This window comes from Salmo salar, chromosome ssa15, assembly GCF_905237065.1.
Source record: "Salmo salar chromosome ssa15, Ssal_v3.1, whole genome shotgun sequence".
In the NCBI taxonomy this organism is placed as follows: domain Eukaryota; kingdom Metazoa; phylum Chordata; class Actinopteri; order Salmoniformes; family Salmonidae; genus Salmo; species Salmo salar.
The window spans coordinates 79,875,316-79,890,934 of NC_059456.1; the positions used below are offsets into that span (position 1 = coordinate 79,875,316).

The 15,619-nt window shown below is 41.5% G+C and overlaps 1 protein-coding gene and 1 pseudogene across 2 annotated transcripts; one reads left to right on the forward strand and one right to left on the reverse strand.

Annotated features, from left to right (window-relative positions):
• The first annotated feature begins 2,922 nt into the window (after window positions 1-2,922).
• Window positions 2,923-9,610, forward strand: dedd (death effector domain containing). Of its 2 annotated transcripts, none has more exons than XM_014145758.2 (5): window positions 2,923-3,083; window positions 4,227-4,888; window positions 5,168-5,269; window positions 5,407-5,544; window positions 5,812-9,610. In XM_014145758.2, exons 2-5 carry the CDS (start codon window positions 4,312-4,314, stop codon window positions 6,243-6,245), a joined length of 1,251 nt encoding a protein of 416 aa, XP_014001233.1. In that variant the 5' UTR covers window positions 2,923-3,083; window positions 4,227-4,311; the 3' UTR covers window positions 6,246-9,610. The 2 variants fall into 2 exon arrangements, with proteins under 2 accessions (XP_014001233.1, XP_014001232.1); XM_014145757.2 differs by having other exon boundaries at window positions 2,923-3,075.
• Window positions 9,611-9,755: 145 nt separating this feature from the next.
• LOC106572037 (UDP-glucuronosyltransferase 2C1-like) lies at window positions 9,756-11,476 on the reverse strand (annotated as a pseudogene).
• Window positions 11,477-15,619: the final 4,143 nt, after the last annotated feature.

A 15,619-nucleotide genomic window follows, 5' to 3' on the forward strand; every position in this document is an offset into this window, starting at 1 on the left:
TAATACAATTAAGTTAGTATTGTGGAGTAACTACAATGTCGTTGACCCATCCTACGTTTTCTCCTATCACAGCCATTAAACTATGTAACTGTTTTAAAGTCACCATTGGCCTCATGGTGAAATCCTTGACCGGTTTCCTTCTCCTCCGGCAAATGAATTAGGAAGGACGCCTGTAACTGTGGCCATCTTTGTGACAAATTGGAAAATGTCCCTGCTCTGTATGGTTGAATCTGTGTTTGAAATGTGGTAGTCATTCAAAAATCACTATTATTGCACACAGAGTCCATGCAACTTATTATGTGACTTGCTAAGCACATTTTTACTCCTGAACTTATTTAGGCATGTCAGAACAATGGGGTTGAATACTTATTGACTCAAGACATGTCTGCTTTTAATTAAATGTTTTATTTTACCCCCTTTTTCGATCTTGTCTCATCTCTGCAACTCCAACGGGCTCGGGAGGCAACGGTCGAGTCATGGTCCTCCGAAAGATGACCCGCCAAACTGCGCATCTTAACACCCGCCGGCTTAACCCGGAAGCCAGCCGCACCAATGTGTCGGAAGAAACACTGTTCACCTGACAAACCGAAGTCAACCTGCAGGCGCCCGGCCCGCCACAAGGAGTCGCTAGAGCATGATGAGCCAAGTAAAGCCCCCCCGGCCAAACCCTCCCCTAACCCGGACGACGCTTGGCCAATTGTGCGCCGCCCTATGGGACTCCCGATGACGGCTGGTTGTTACACAGCCCGGGAGTGAACCAGGGTCTGTAGTGATGCCCCTAGCACTGCGATGCAGTGCCTTAGACCGCTGCGCCACTCTGGAGTCCCCAGCTTTTCATTCATTTGTAAAAATTTCAAAAAACATCATTCCACTTTGACATTATGGGGTATTGTGTGTAGGCCAGTGACAAAACATCTCAATTTCATTTTAAGCTGTAACGCCAACAAAATGTGGAAAAAGTCGAGGGGTGTGAATACTTTCTGAAGGCACTGTATGATGTGTCTTTAAAAAAAAAAGTTAAGCACTGCAAGTCTATAACTAAACTACAGTAAACCTACTGATTGAATGTTGGAAAAGTGCAAGAACAATTGTGTGAAATCCTTTACCAACCTGCACCTGTGTCTACAATGTCAAATCTGCTGCTAAACCGAATAGGTAAACTGTCACAGGGTGGAGTTTTGAATGCATTGCTTATCGTATGTTCTGTACATATTGATGACATTTTGTCAGCTACCAAGTTTGGAGACTTGATCGAATTCTCTTACCCTATTGGATACTCACATTTGGGTGTATATGATGAAGATGGACACATAATCCATTTTGCAGTGACAGGTGAGACATGAACGTGAAAACAGGGTAATACAAGATTGGTGTGTTACAGAGTTCTTATATTGATATTTAGAGTTAATGATACCCATAAAGTCTTGAGTCAACAAATGTACAACTATTCTTATGTAATTACTATTTTATGACCCTCAAGTGCATCTTTATTCCCAAACTGCTTTGATCCTAGATGAGGGGTGGCTGATGAGTACCATCCGCCATGGCCTGCAAGCAGAATTTCCTGTGTGTGGTGACCTCCTTCTTGGGAGTTCACCAGCCCTCATCACAGGAAAAGATAAGTCAGAGGCTTGATGCTCTGATGAACATTTATTATTCCCATACCGACTATTCTCACTCAACTGTGAACACTTTGCCTTTGTACAATATGTAGAAGCTGTGTGCAACCAGGTAAGTTAAAACATACATATACAGTAGAACTAGGGATCTCCATCAGTTAAATAAAGGTTAAATAAAAATAACAAATAAAAATCTCCAGTCCTGGAGATTGAATCGTGTGTGTAAGTGCTTGGCTGGAACTGCCAGGACCAAAGTTAGAGATGCATATCAACGACTTTCTGGGCACAAAGTATTCATAAAATGAATATATTTGAGAAGCACATTTTAATTTTATGTTGATGTTTGTTTTAGATTCCCAGAAGAGCCAAGGATAAGGAGTGTGAAGACGAGACAGATGTTTTCCAAGACATTGTTGTAAATATAATATATTTAATAAACCGTGATCTATTTTACTAAATGTGCTAAATGTTTCCAATGTATCGGAGCAATATGAAATAATTTGGCCTTTGAGTTGTGGATGATTTTGTTATGACATGTATGTGGTATTTGGATGAAGTGTCCTACAAGGCAAATGTAGTGTGTGTTAAGAAGTAAAGCTTCCAGTATGGATTCACTCCTCAATCTGTAGCCTGCGTCTATATTATTTTATATTAACCACAAGTAAAGTATAGTGCATATTAGGCTACATTGGTGGTAGCTGTGGGATGGCCTTTGTAAGGAATTGTTGCCATTTGGGGCTTGGTGTGAATGGAAAGAGGCTCTGCCTCCGCCCCTAGGTCTAATGCTTTTGTGGCACGGACTACAGCTCTGGTCTCTGCACAGCAGAATCCATGGATCCAGCCCAAATACAGCTCACGCTCTCTACATCAGCCTGTTACTTTCCTTTTCAAATAGGTTCTTGTTTGGACGGACAAGTTGTCATTGTAAACAATAATTGTTTCTTAATTTACTTACCTGTATCAGTATAAACAAAGATTAAAATCCACATCATATATACTGTTAATACTGTGAAGGCTATATTGAATTAAATGTATAGGATAGGTGTGATCAGGACGATGTCCTGATGTTGTAGGCTACCCATCTTGAAGCCTAATTTGTAAATGCCTCCGTTATGAGCTGCATATCACCTATCATAACCCAAAAACATACTCCTGTTTATGTTTTTGTTGTCATAAACAAATGATCCATTTCATGTTTAGATGAAAGATTAGTTCAAGAGAGAGAGGAAGGAAGGATGCACTTTGCAAGCAAAGACTGTTTAGTTTACAAGTATTATAACAGGGCCTGAATTAATAACCTGGATGTGAATCATACTGTGTACCGGATATTCTTTCATTTTAGTTGAGAAAGGACAATGGGCATGCTAATTGTAGCCTCTGGAAAGAGTGTGACATTATCCATCATAATTGTGTTTTCTGATCTTGAAGGAGCTTAGCATTCCACCAAGAACGTTAAGTAAGTAGGTACGGTCTTTCAAGTTGATTTATTTTGAATCAAGGTAGCTAACGCTATTAACTTAAGGTAACGTAGCTAAGGTAAACATTGTTAGCACTAGTTATCTACATTGCTATAGTTAGCCTACTAGCTAGCATACGAAAACCAGTCCTTACTGTGGCTAAGTGGCTTAAAAAAACGAATCTTAGCTAGCTACCGATGGTGTCGTTTAATTTATTGTGACCACGTTTTTGTTGTTTTGTGTAACTAAATAACGTTTAGCAAGCTAGCTAACGTTCGTTAATTTACATTTAAACGAGTTGACGTAGCGACGTTAGTTTGTTAACTACATACGAGCTCCTAATTAGCTAACTAGTTACGTTTCCACAATAACAAGCTGTTTGTAGCTTGGTGGTTATCCAGTTATCTGGGTGGTTTATCTAGCTAACGTTAGATAGTCATTTTAGGATTAGCGAAATTTAACAATGTTAGCTAACTTAACTAGCTAGTAGCTACTGTACTGACTGTAACGTTAGCTAACGTTAGATGTTTGTTGTTAACAACAATGACCTACCTAGCTTCCAGACTGTTGTGATTAACGTTAACTACTACTGCCAAAGATGATATATACTAGCTATGCTATTGTATATAGCTAGCCAGCTAGCTTGGACCTCTGCCTGTCTGATTGGGCTAACTAGCTACTGTAGCTACGTCGTTGTTGGCTTGGTGCATTGAGCTAGCCTAGAAAGCCAGTCATCATTGCCCATTTTTCATGTTGATGTAGTAAACTTCGTGAGAGAGTTACGTCACTGATATCATGACTGACAGCCATGTTGTGCATATTTGTTTCCCTTACTCAAATAAGTGTGTAATTCTTATTTTAAAGGGATAAACCGTGCAAGATGATTTGGCCTAGAAGCTAGCTGTTATCGTTACAGTAGTAACTTTCAGTTTGGTTGGCTTGATAGCTATAGGCATGGTAGACACTAACGTTACTTGTTAAGCTAGTTATAGACAGAGCTTAGCTACCTATCTAGATGCTGAAACTTGAGTGTTGATAATCAACCTAATTTCATGTTAAAAATAATTCCTTTGTTTGAGTTTATGCTCTTTCAGTTCCGGTCTTTTACTGTTTTGCCAGGTGTGAAGTGTTTTGTCCCTCTTTTTTATAGGAAAGCAGTTTAAGTATTCAGACACAACACAGAAGTTGTTGGGATTTCTGCATCCCCGTTGTCATCTTCCAGCCCTAACAAAGTGATGACCTCACAGCAGCATCCCCTCCCCAATGCAAACGTCAACCCTCCCCTCCTTGTCCCCCAGAACTCTTCAGCTCACCACAGTAGGCCTCACATTCACCCAAACCAGCTGGACTCTACTCAGAGTAGTGCTGCGGGGCACCTTGCCCCCCACAGAGGTCTGATGGGCGGTGTGGGGTCCTCATCAGTGGGGACCTCCAGCGGAGTGGCAGTGAACAGGGGCGCCTCGGCCTCCTGCACTAACTCTGCCATTTCCAGGAGGCTCTCGTCGGGACGCTTCGAACCCTGGCCTGAGGAGGCCGTAGACAACGCTTACGGCTTGTACTCGCTGCACCGCATGTTTGACATAGTGGGAGCCCAGCTCACGCACCGTGACGTGCGAGTGCTCTCCTTCCTGTTCGTGGACGTCATCGACGAGTATGAGCGAGGAGGCATTAGGAGCGGCCGGGACTTCTTGCTAGCTCTGGAGCGCCAGGGGCGCTGTGATGAGACCAACTTCAGACACGTCCTGCAGCTGCTCCGCATCATCACACGGCACGACCTGCTGCCCTACGTCACACTCAGGAAGAGACAGACCGGTGAGTGGTGGTTTCCTTCTCAACCTTTGCCTTTTTCGGGCCCACTAAAATTCGAATGAAAAAGCAAACTAAATCTATTGGCGCCAAGGCAGAAAACATAGATCCCCAAAATGTTATGTTGTCAGTCTCCAAAATGTTATGCCAAATTTTTTTTTACCACTTTTCGGCCACCTTCTTGAAAACACACTTTTTGTGTTTTCTTAGTTAATAATTGACAATTTGCATTAAATGTGAATATTAAGTCACTAACCAAAAGCGTTGCTGTGCTTTGCTTTTCAGTGTGCCCAGACCCAGTGGATAAGTACCTGGAAGAGACGTCAGTGCGTTATGTGTCCCCCAGAGGAGGAGAGAGCAGGGAGGCTGCACCCCATAGGAGGACAGGTGAATGTGTGACTTTGCATGTATACATCTACATACAGTATGCGTGTGTGTGTGGGGGGTGTAATAAAGTTGGTGGAAATAGTGAAATGAATACATCTCTAAATATCTTAGCATTTCTTTCCCTACTCCACTAACAGGCCCCCAACCAGTAATATGCTGTTCTCCATCGGGGCCCCAGGTGGGCCCCCCCCGTACCAAGCCAGGCCCTCCATTACCTAGCCGCAAAAGGAAGAGGGCCCACACCACAGGAGACTGCAGGGAGAAGCAAACCTGTGGTAAGGGAATTCAAAAGCAACTGTTTTGTTTAGTAACTTTATGCCTTCAGAGGTTGCATGTGTGTATCTACTTTTTGACAGTTCTTTCATGACAATGAATTACAAAAGAGTTGGCTAAAGCACATGCATACATATCTGCGACCAAACTATACAGTTGCTGAATTAAGTAATTCCTTGACTGTATTGTTTCCATGGCATTAGACGGCACACACTTCCTCTGTATAACCATTCCACTTGCTCTTCCCTACTCACCCCACACCCCTGCAGACATCCGCCTACGAGTGCGCGCCGAGTACTGCCAGCATGAATCAGCGCTTCAGGGAAACGTCTTCTCCAACAAGCAGGAGGCTCTGGAGAGGCAGTTTGAGAGGTTCAACCAGGCAAACACTATTCTCAAGTCCCGGGACCTGGGCTCCATCATTTGTGACATCAAGTTCTCGGAGCTCACATACCTAGATGCTTTCTGGCGGGATTACATCAACGGCTCCCTGCTAGAGGCCCTGAAGGGCGTCTTCATCACAGACTCACTCAAACAGGCGGTGGGCCATGAGGCCATCAAACTGCTGGTCAATGTGGATGAGGAGGACTATCAGGCCGGCCGCCGCAAGCTGCTCCGGAACCTGGTCAATGGAGGTGGGGCTGGGGCCGGGGCCGGGGCTGCTGCCGCACCCGAAGGGAGCAGAGGGACTCCATCCTCCTAGAAGCGCATGTCTGCTTCTTTTAGCAGAGGGGGCACCTATGTCCCAAATAAGATAACTTGACTTCATGGCGAGGACAGAAGCAAGGAAAGTGTAAAGTACGGTCTGATTCAGGAAGAAGTATGAGGAAGAATGCTGGGTGCCCTGCCCTTTCATCTATGAAGGGAATGTGAAATAAAAGTGAGCAAGAGCAAGTTGAGTTAGATGTATGGAACACAGACATAAGATAAGTGTTTTGAATGTTGAAGGTTTAGTTTTTTCTGCTGGAAGGACAATGCTAATATTTTATATTGTAACTTGTGAATTGACTATAAAATCTGATTTAACATTTTCTTTTGGTATCACACAGCTCTTTGCCATAAAGTGTTCTTGAAATGGCCCCTAGTAGACTATTACTACACATGGCTATAAACAAGTCCCTGTTGGGACATTTAGCATTTTGTTTACTGCCAGACAGGGACAAAATCATTGTAAGCCAGAGACATGCCATCATACAATTATTTGGTAGTAAATCATTTCAAAATATTTTTGGTACGTTGTCAAATGAACAATTCTTGTGTGGGTCGTTCTTGATGATTTGGTTCAAAAGGATTGAAAAGATTAAGCGTACTGAGTGGTTTCAGATGTGCTTGAAAATTGCAATACAAAATTCAACAACAGAATGCAGTAATAAGTATAAAAAAAGGCAAGTCATTTTGAAATAATTTTGACCCCAAATACTGTATCTACCCTCTAAACTCAAATACAAATGTCCTTTTTGAATATGTGTATTCACCCATGGCTCAGATTTCTATTTCTTGATTTGCTTGTCAATATTAGAATTTAATCAGAAAGACACATTCATTAAAGCTGGAATCCTTAGTGGTGAAACTGCCACGTCTGTTTGCGATATTACAACAACAAAGACGGTACTTCAAACAACAAACACAGTTTTTTTCCCTCTGACATCATTGCAAGTGCGATAGAACAGCAGAGTAGGTACCACGATGCTCCGCTGCTCTGTTTCATAAACAAAACAAAAGCCCCTGGGGTGACCAGTGGCCTGTTTCACCTTATGTGGATCTCAACTTTAAACAATTGTTTTATTATAGTTTTATTATATTTGAGTTACAACCAACATACAAAGTTCACCCCTTGTTTTTGCTTTTTAATGGTCATTTCATGTAAAGAGGCTCTACACACTGCATTTAGTACTTTCAACCATTTATTTAGGGACGTACACTGGGAGCACCATTTTGTTTGAGTTCATCAATATCATACATTTTACTACAAAGGTATAATTAGGCATATTGTGTGTCATGCAAATGTACAAGACCAGAGTAGTTGGTGATTATTTTGGACCACATTTTCAAGACATCTTTGTCCACAGTTCATTATTCTACAATCAGTCTGACACAATGTAGCATGGTGTAGTGCTAGGAGCCTCTGATACTTGCTTTAGGAAACAAGGCAACTTTAAACATGTTTTACTGCCTTGGACCAATCAGTGTAAGTTTAGTCAAAATCGGTCCAGTGCTGTCTGAGATATCGTGTGTGATGAGCGTACAGGCAGAGTCAGATCCACAGACGATTAACATTGATCAGACTGCCATCTGATAAATGATTTAATACAGTTGGCTATACCTCTGACATATGAGGGTGTTTTTAGGAGAAAAAAAATTATAGGTTGTGAGGTTGGCTTTCATAGATGCAGCAAGGTCAAGAGCAGTGATGTGTTGGAAAGTGGTTCACTTCATACTTGTTTGCATTGTCAGAATGTCCTCAGTCTCATATACAGATGTGGTCAAATATATTGGCACCCTTGCTTGATTCACTATTCTAAAATAAGTTGAAATTAAAAAATCTTTTGGTGTTTACAAGTGTATTTGTTTGATTTACAACGGCACATGGGCAAGAAGAACAAAAACATCTTTTTTACGATTTTTCCCTTCAAAGTAAAAAATGGCTTGGACTAATTAATAAAAAAAGTCTTAATTAATTTGGTTGGAGGCATAATTTTTCTTACTCCCCTGTTGTAAGTTGCAGGTGCCTATGGGGTAAATATTGCCATTCAATCAGTTTTGAAAAGAACAAGCTGAAGATTGTACTCCATTGCGCTCTAGTGTGAAATGCAAGAGTGCAAATATATTTGACCGCATCTGTAGGCTACAGCAGTTGTCTGCCTCTGTTTAACAGTGTATAATGTGTACATCGGTTACTTTCAACGGATGTTCAATATCTATACGATTCCACATGAAAAGGTAATAAGTTAGAGTGCAGAATCTGTTATATTTGTATACCCCTAATATGTTTTAATTTGTGTTGGTAAATTAATGTTATAACCGACAAGATTAGCATTTTAGCGCTGCTACTTAGCCTTAGACTTTTCCTGGATCAGTTCATTTTTATGGAAGATTAAAGGATTTTGCCAACTGCTTTCAAAATTCACTCTTGCTTTTAACTCTTGTTAAAATGATCAGTGGCATTTCCCTTTACCTTTCCATGTATTAAATAAAAGAGCTAGTCATATTTGGTACTAAAATCTAATCTTGGTACATAAAAGGTTCTGCCAGGTTCTGTTTTGAGTAAGAAGACCAGAAATTAAATTCACATTGTTTTGCAATATGTCATGTGCCATCTTTTCTTTCAGTTTTACTGCTACTTTAAAAATGTTCTTGCTTTTAGATGAGAAAAATACATTTAAAAGGAATTGTTACCCAATTATCTATAGATAGATTTTTTTTTTTAAAGAGTCCCCTCAGCCAACTGACATTATTAAGCAGTTTGCCATACCACACATTAAAGCAAGTATTACGATGCAATACAGCTGTTCATGTTTCCCTAATGGAATATAACACAAAGTTGCAAACTGGTATCTATTATATAGGTTCTATGTTAATTGTTTTTAAGCCTTAATAGATTGCATGTCTGATTATGATCCCCAGAAACATGAGACAACTTCTGTAACCTTCTGTAGATAATTCAATAGGCTATATTTAGTTTTCTTTGCAACTTTTAAATGCATTTTTCTTGTGTAGTGCAAGCAAATGGAACTGGTCATAAATTGGAGCGATATTGTCAATACATACCATACAGCAGATGGGAAGGAGCACTTTATTTTTTCTCTGTTTTAAATATTCCCCTGTAGCACACAAACATAGTAAAATCCCCTACTCAGAAATCTAGGACATAAAACCAAGAAATGCATCACATTGTTTGCCCATATTCGCCGTATGTTGTTATTTTGTAATTATTTTATTTGTGCTGACCAAAAAAGAGATTGTGGTTTTACGTGAATATTTACATTGATATGTGACTGGTACATTTGTCTGCACAAATAAAAAATAAGTTGTTTAAAAGTCAATAAAAATGTTGTGTTAACAATGTGACATTTTGAGCAGATTGCATTGATTTAACATTTGCTTAACTACTGTTTTTATTTTATTCCAAGAAATAGAATGATTGAGAATGACTGAAACCATCTCTAGTCTAATGAAAACATTTCTTATATTGACAATGTTTCATGCCCATTTGTGTTGTAGTAGAATATAGTAGTTGCGTAGTTGTATATACTGTACTGTAGTATGTAAAACTGGAATTCTTCAGAGGCTACTGCAGTTTTTCCTTTTTCGTTCGGCAAAGAGCCCTACCTAGAACCCTGCAAGTCATTAGGGTTAGTAGCAGGACAGAGACAACAACAGTCAGGAGAAGTACCAGTATGTCCACATTATGGTAAGCATACCAGGGCATCTTGTAGGACTCGGTGCCCAAGTGTGCTGCACCCTTGTGCCTCATAGCAAATTCTAGCCAGAAGATGGCGTTGTCCATTGGTTTGGGAGGTGTATCGCGGTGGAGCTTTGACATCCTGTGCATATTCTCTCTGTTGGGCTTACTCTTGTCCAGGATGTCTGTCAGAGCCTGTGTCATAGGTTCCACCTCTAGGTCCGTCACCTCGAGAATCTTAGCCACACCCCTGGCCTTTAGACAAAGCATGTTGTCAAACTGGTCAAAGATGAGAGGAAGGCTTTACATGGGAACCCCATGGTAGATGCCTTCATAGATCCCATTGGTGCCCCTGTGTGTCACAAAGGCTCTTGTTTTTGGATGGCCAAGTAGGTCGTTCTGAGGCAGCCAGTTCACCAGCAGTGTGTTGTTGCCTAGAGTAGAGGGCTTCTCTCCTGTATGTCTCCACACCACTTTCTAAGGCAGGCGGGCGAAGGCAGCTGCAATTACCTCTGACATCTCCGGGAGGAGGCTACCCAGCAGACTCCCCAAAGACATGACCACGACCCCATGTTCCCCCGAGCTCTGCACAAATGCCTCTAACTCCGCAGGCAAAGGCTTAGAGGGCTTACACTGGAAGCCCCCCATGTAGACCACATTGGGCATGGTAGGGCGTGGAAACTCGAACACAACGTCCACTCTCATCAGCCATAGGTCAGCCCCCTAAATGAGAGAATAGATATTGGTGTTTGGATCGATTAATTAGTTGATCAGACCCCTGGTTTAGAGGTCTTGTTATGCCATAATCAATATAAAGAGAGATTCCATAATGCAAGAAGTTTTTCAGTTTGTTGACAAAACTAATTTTATCTGTGACCAGCGACCCAATAGTTGGTATGTAAGAAAGGGGCGAAGGTGCAGTCGCAAAGTGTCCCTCTGCATTGGTGTCCCAACGAACATTGAGCACAAAAGGAAGACCCAAGTAACTCCCCAATACAACTCCTCCTGCAAATCCAGGATCTGTCAATATTAAATCAAAATTGGCTGCCTTCAGCTTCTCCATTAACTGTTTTTCCTCCATGGCTAAGTGGGCCATTTCAGCACTGCAGCGATGGGTCCACCTCCAGCAAATTAATGGTTTCTTTAGCTTGATGAAGGACAAAATGGAGCGCTCTCGTGTCCATATCTCTAGGCTCCTCTTCAGGAAGGATGCCATGTACTGCGGGTCCTCCAGGCTGCTGGCCCTGGGCACGGGCAATGTGATGGAAGAGGAGAGGAAAAAGAACGTAACAAATACGGTTGCTTTCTGTATTTGAAAGTGTTTTCATTGACCACTGCTTTCCACCATGTCTCACCACACACACACAGACATTAATTCATGTGACTATAGTCTCAAACATACAGGTACCTGCCAAAATAAAGGAAACACCAACATAAAGTGTCTTAATAAGGGCGTTGGGCCACCACAATCCAGAACAGCTTCGATGCACCTTGGCATAGATTCTACAAGTGTCTGGAACTCCATATTTTGGTGTTTTGTTGATTGTGGTGGAAAACACTGTCTCTTGCGCCGCTCTAGAATCTCCCATAAGTGTAATTGTGGGTGAGATCTGGTGACTGAGACTAAGGAGATGATTGTGGACTACAGGAAAAGGAGCACCGAGCACGTCCTCATTCTCATCGACGGGGCTGTAGTGGAGCAGGTTGAGAGCTTCAAATTCCTTGGTGTCCACATCAACAACAAATTGGAATGGTCCAAAAACACCAAGACAGTCGTGAAGAGGGCACGACAAGGCCTATTCCCCCTCAGGAAACTAAAAAGATTTGGCATAGGTCCTGAGATCCTCAAAAGATTCTACAGCTGCAACATCGAGAGCATCCTGACCGGTTGCATCACTGCCTGGTACGGCAATTGCTCGGCCTCCGACCGCAAGGCACTTCAGAGGGTAGTGCGTACGGCCCAGTACATCACTGGGGCAAGCTGCCTGCCATCCAGGACCTCTACACCAGGCGGTGTCAGAGGAAGGCCCTGAAAATTGTTAAAGACCCCAGCCACCCCAGTCATAGACTGTTCTCTGTACTACCGCATGGCAAGCGGTACCGGAGTGCCAAGTCTAGGACAAAAAGGCTTCTCAACAGTTTTTACCCCCAAGCCATAAGACTCCTGAACAGGTAAACAAATGGTTACACGGACTATTTGCATTGTGTGCCCCCCCCCCTCCCGACCAACCAGTGCTCCTGCACATTGGCTAACCGGGCTATCTGCATTGTGTCCCACCACCCGCCAACCCCTCTTTTTACGCTACTGCTACTCTCTGTTCATCATATATGCATAGTCACTTTAACCATACCCACATGTACAGTGGGGGGGAAAAGTATTTGATCCCCTGCTGATTTTGTATGTTTGCCCACTGACAAAGAAAGGAACAGTCTATAATTTTAATGGTAGGTTTATTTGAACAGTGAGAGACAGAATAACAACAAAAATATCCAGAAAAACGCATGTCAAAAATGTTATAAATTGATTTGCATTTTAATGAGGGAAATAAGTATTTGACCCCTCTGCAAAACATGACTTAGTACTTGGTGGCAAAACCCTTGTTGGCAATCACAAAGGTCAGACATTTCTTGTAGTTGGCCACCAGGTTTGCACACATCTCAGGAGGGATTTTGTCCCACTCCTCTTTGTTGTTATTCTGTCTCTCACTGTTCAAATAAACCTACTATTAAAATTATAGACTGATCATTTCTTTGTAAGTGGGCAAACGTACAAAATCAGCAGGGGATCAAATACTTTTCCCCCCCACTGTACATACTACCTCAATAAGCCTGACTAACCGGTGTCTGTATATAGCCTTGCTACTCTTATTTTCAAATGTCTTTTTACTGTTGTTTTATTTCTTTACTTACCTACACACACTTTTTTCCCGCACTATTGGTTAGAGCCTGTAAGTAAGCATTTCACTGTTAGGTCTACACCTGTTGTATTCGGCGCACGTGACAAATAAACTTTGATTTGATATGATTTAAATCATTTTCATGCTCATCAAACCATTCAGTGAGCACTCGTTCCCTGTGGATGAGGGCATTGTCATCCTATGGCGGCTTAACCATGGTAGCCAAAATAATGGCCTGCTCAGCAATTTTATACATGACCCTAAGCATGATGGGATGTTAATTGCTTAATTAACTCAGGAACCACACCTGTGTGGAAGCACCTGCTTTCATACTTTGTATCCCTCATTTACTCAAGTGTTTCCCTTATTTTGTCAGTTACCTGTATCTAACCAAGTATAACATAGTTTGTGTGTGTATTGGTTGCATATTTTCAGACTGACAATGATAAAGAGTTGAGTTACTGCAACTTCAAGACTTGTTGTCAGAAGAGGATATGAAGCTGGCTAGGCAGATATGTGGGTAGGTGAGGCCGTTATTGATAATAATTCATGCTTAGATTAAAAAAGATGAGAGTAGCATTCGAATAGCAGTAGTTGTAGTTATGTTGTACACTTGAACCAAAGTTGGGTCCCTCCCTTTACCCGACACCAACCTTTGTGAGAGCCACAATGGACATGGTCAAACAAGTTTTGACTAGATAATGGACTTTTGTGTGATGATATGCACTGTGCATAGATATGATCTCATTCAGTGTAATCAGAGGGAGGCAAGAGCAATGTGTTTGACAAATGTGAAGATTCTAGAGGAAATTACATTTCTGATATTGGGAGGTCACTGAAAGCAAAATGTGCTATTGAACCAATTCTCGGTTCAAGTAAGTTCATGCTACTGATTAAGCTTGAGGATCTTATGTACAGGTCCTTTCTGTTACTCATTTACAGAAAATCATAACATTTTGATATCACTTGTGTAACACAACCTTTCAACTTTCCCTGAATCCAAAAGTGTGTGAGTGTGTGTGTGTGTGTGTGGTGGTGGTGCTGGGGGGGGGGTCTCTGCAAGAACCAGGGATTTAGCCACACTTATTGTTAGTAGTTTGTTGCAGTATTTTGACAACATTTTACAGAAAATAGAATGTGTTTACACATGGATCATTCCATGTAAAGTGTTTTTTTGGATAGTGTAATTCTGTCACACAAAAACCAAAAACGTTATTTCACCTAATTTTAATATTCTGTCAAAAAGACTTATATACAGTACCAGTCAAAAGTTTGGACACACCTACTCATTCAAGGGTTTTTCTTTATTTTTACTATTTTCTACATTGTAGAATAATAGTGATGACATCAAAACTATGAAATAACACACATTGTAATGTTGTAACAAAAAAGTGTTAAACAAATCTAAATATTTTCTTTACGCTGGCTGCTCGTAAGGTTTCTTGACTTGGACATTCATTTTTTCCAACACATTGCTAAGGGAAGGATCAAAATTTACAGAATGATTACCTGGTGGAAAATGGGGGAGGGTAATCTTTTTTCAATTTTGGTCAAGGGGAGGGTTTAGTATTTTTTTTTAAATCTAGTCCAAGGGAGAGCCATGTAATTTGGAATTGATTACATTTCTATATTTCTCAGTGTTTTATAATTCATTTCTTATTAGGCTATATATCGATGTGTGCCTGATGCCGCCGCTCATCTCTGATTCTCCGCTGGGCGTGCAATATCAAGTGTCCGCCTATATGCTATTTAGTGTGGTCTCAATAAAATAATCCATTGCCTATAGGCTACGAAGTGCATGCTCAGAGAAGCACAGAGCAAAGTTATATTTCTAAGATAGCTGCTGGGTTGGTGTAAATACAACCTTCACTCAAGCTGCCAAACATACCCCCGTAAAACTGACTATCCTATCGATCCTTGACTTCGGCGATGTCATTTACAAAATAGCCTCCAACACTCTACTCAGCAAATTGGATGCAGTCTATCACAGTGCCATTGTTTTGTCACCAAAGCCCCATATACTACCCAACACTGCGACATGTATGCTCTCGTTGGCTGGTCCTCGCTACATATTCGTCGTCAAACCCACTGGCTCCAAGTCATCTATAAGTCTTTACTAAGGTAAAGTTCTGCCTTATCTCAGCTCACTGGTCACCATAGCAACGCCCACCCGTAGCACGCTCTCCATCAGGTATATTTCACTGGTCATCCCCAAAGCCAACACCTCCTTTGGCCGCCTTTCCATCCAGTTCTCTGCTACCAATGACTGGAACGATTTGCAAAAATCACTGAAGTTGGAGACTTATATCTCCCTCACTAACTTTAAGCGTCAGCTGTCAGCGCAGCTTACCGATCGCTGCAGCTGTACAGATTGTACAGATTTTTCTATTGTGTTATGTATGATTGTTTATCCCATGTGTAACTCTGTGTTGTTTTTGTCACACTGCTTTGCTTTATCTTGGCCAGGGTGCAGTTGTAAATGAGAACTTGTTCTCAACTGGCCTACCTGGTTAAAAAAAAGATGAAATAAAAAATAAAATAAAGAACTAGGCTGCATTACACACTGTAATGGATATTCCAACCCTGAGCCCCAGCCTGCTCTGCTCTTTTGTGTGCTGCCTAAACAATGGCTGTGCTGTGTATGCCTACCTTATCAGTTCAGGAGCAGAATCAAAAGCTTCTTCCGATTTTTGTTGGTGTTGATTAGGTCATGTCCAATCTTGCACGCAGACTAGCCTATAGCCTATGTTCTGTTCAGTTTGAGAAGGAGAGAGCGAA

Bases quoted from the DNA above. Each gene is read 5' to 3' on its own strand.
- dedd (XM_014145758.2), top strand. From the start codon at position 4,312: ATGACCTCACAGCAGCATCCCCTCCCCAATGCAAACGTCAACCCTCCC. The intron at 4,889-5,167 runs GTGAGTGGTGGT...TTTGCTTTTCAG, and splicing joins ACTCAGGAAGAGACAGACCG to TGTGCCCAGACCCAGTGGAT. The intron at 5,270-5,406 runs GTGAATGTGTGA...CTCCACTAACAG, and splicing joins TGCACCCCATAGGAGGACAG to GCCCCCAACCAGTAATATGC.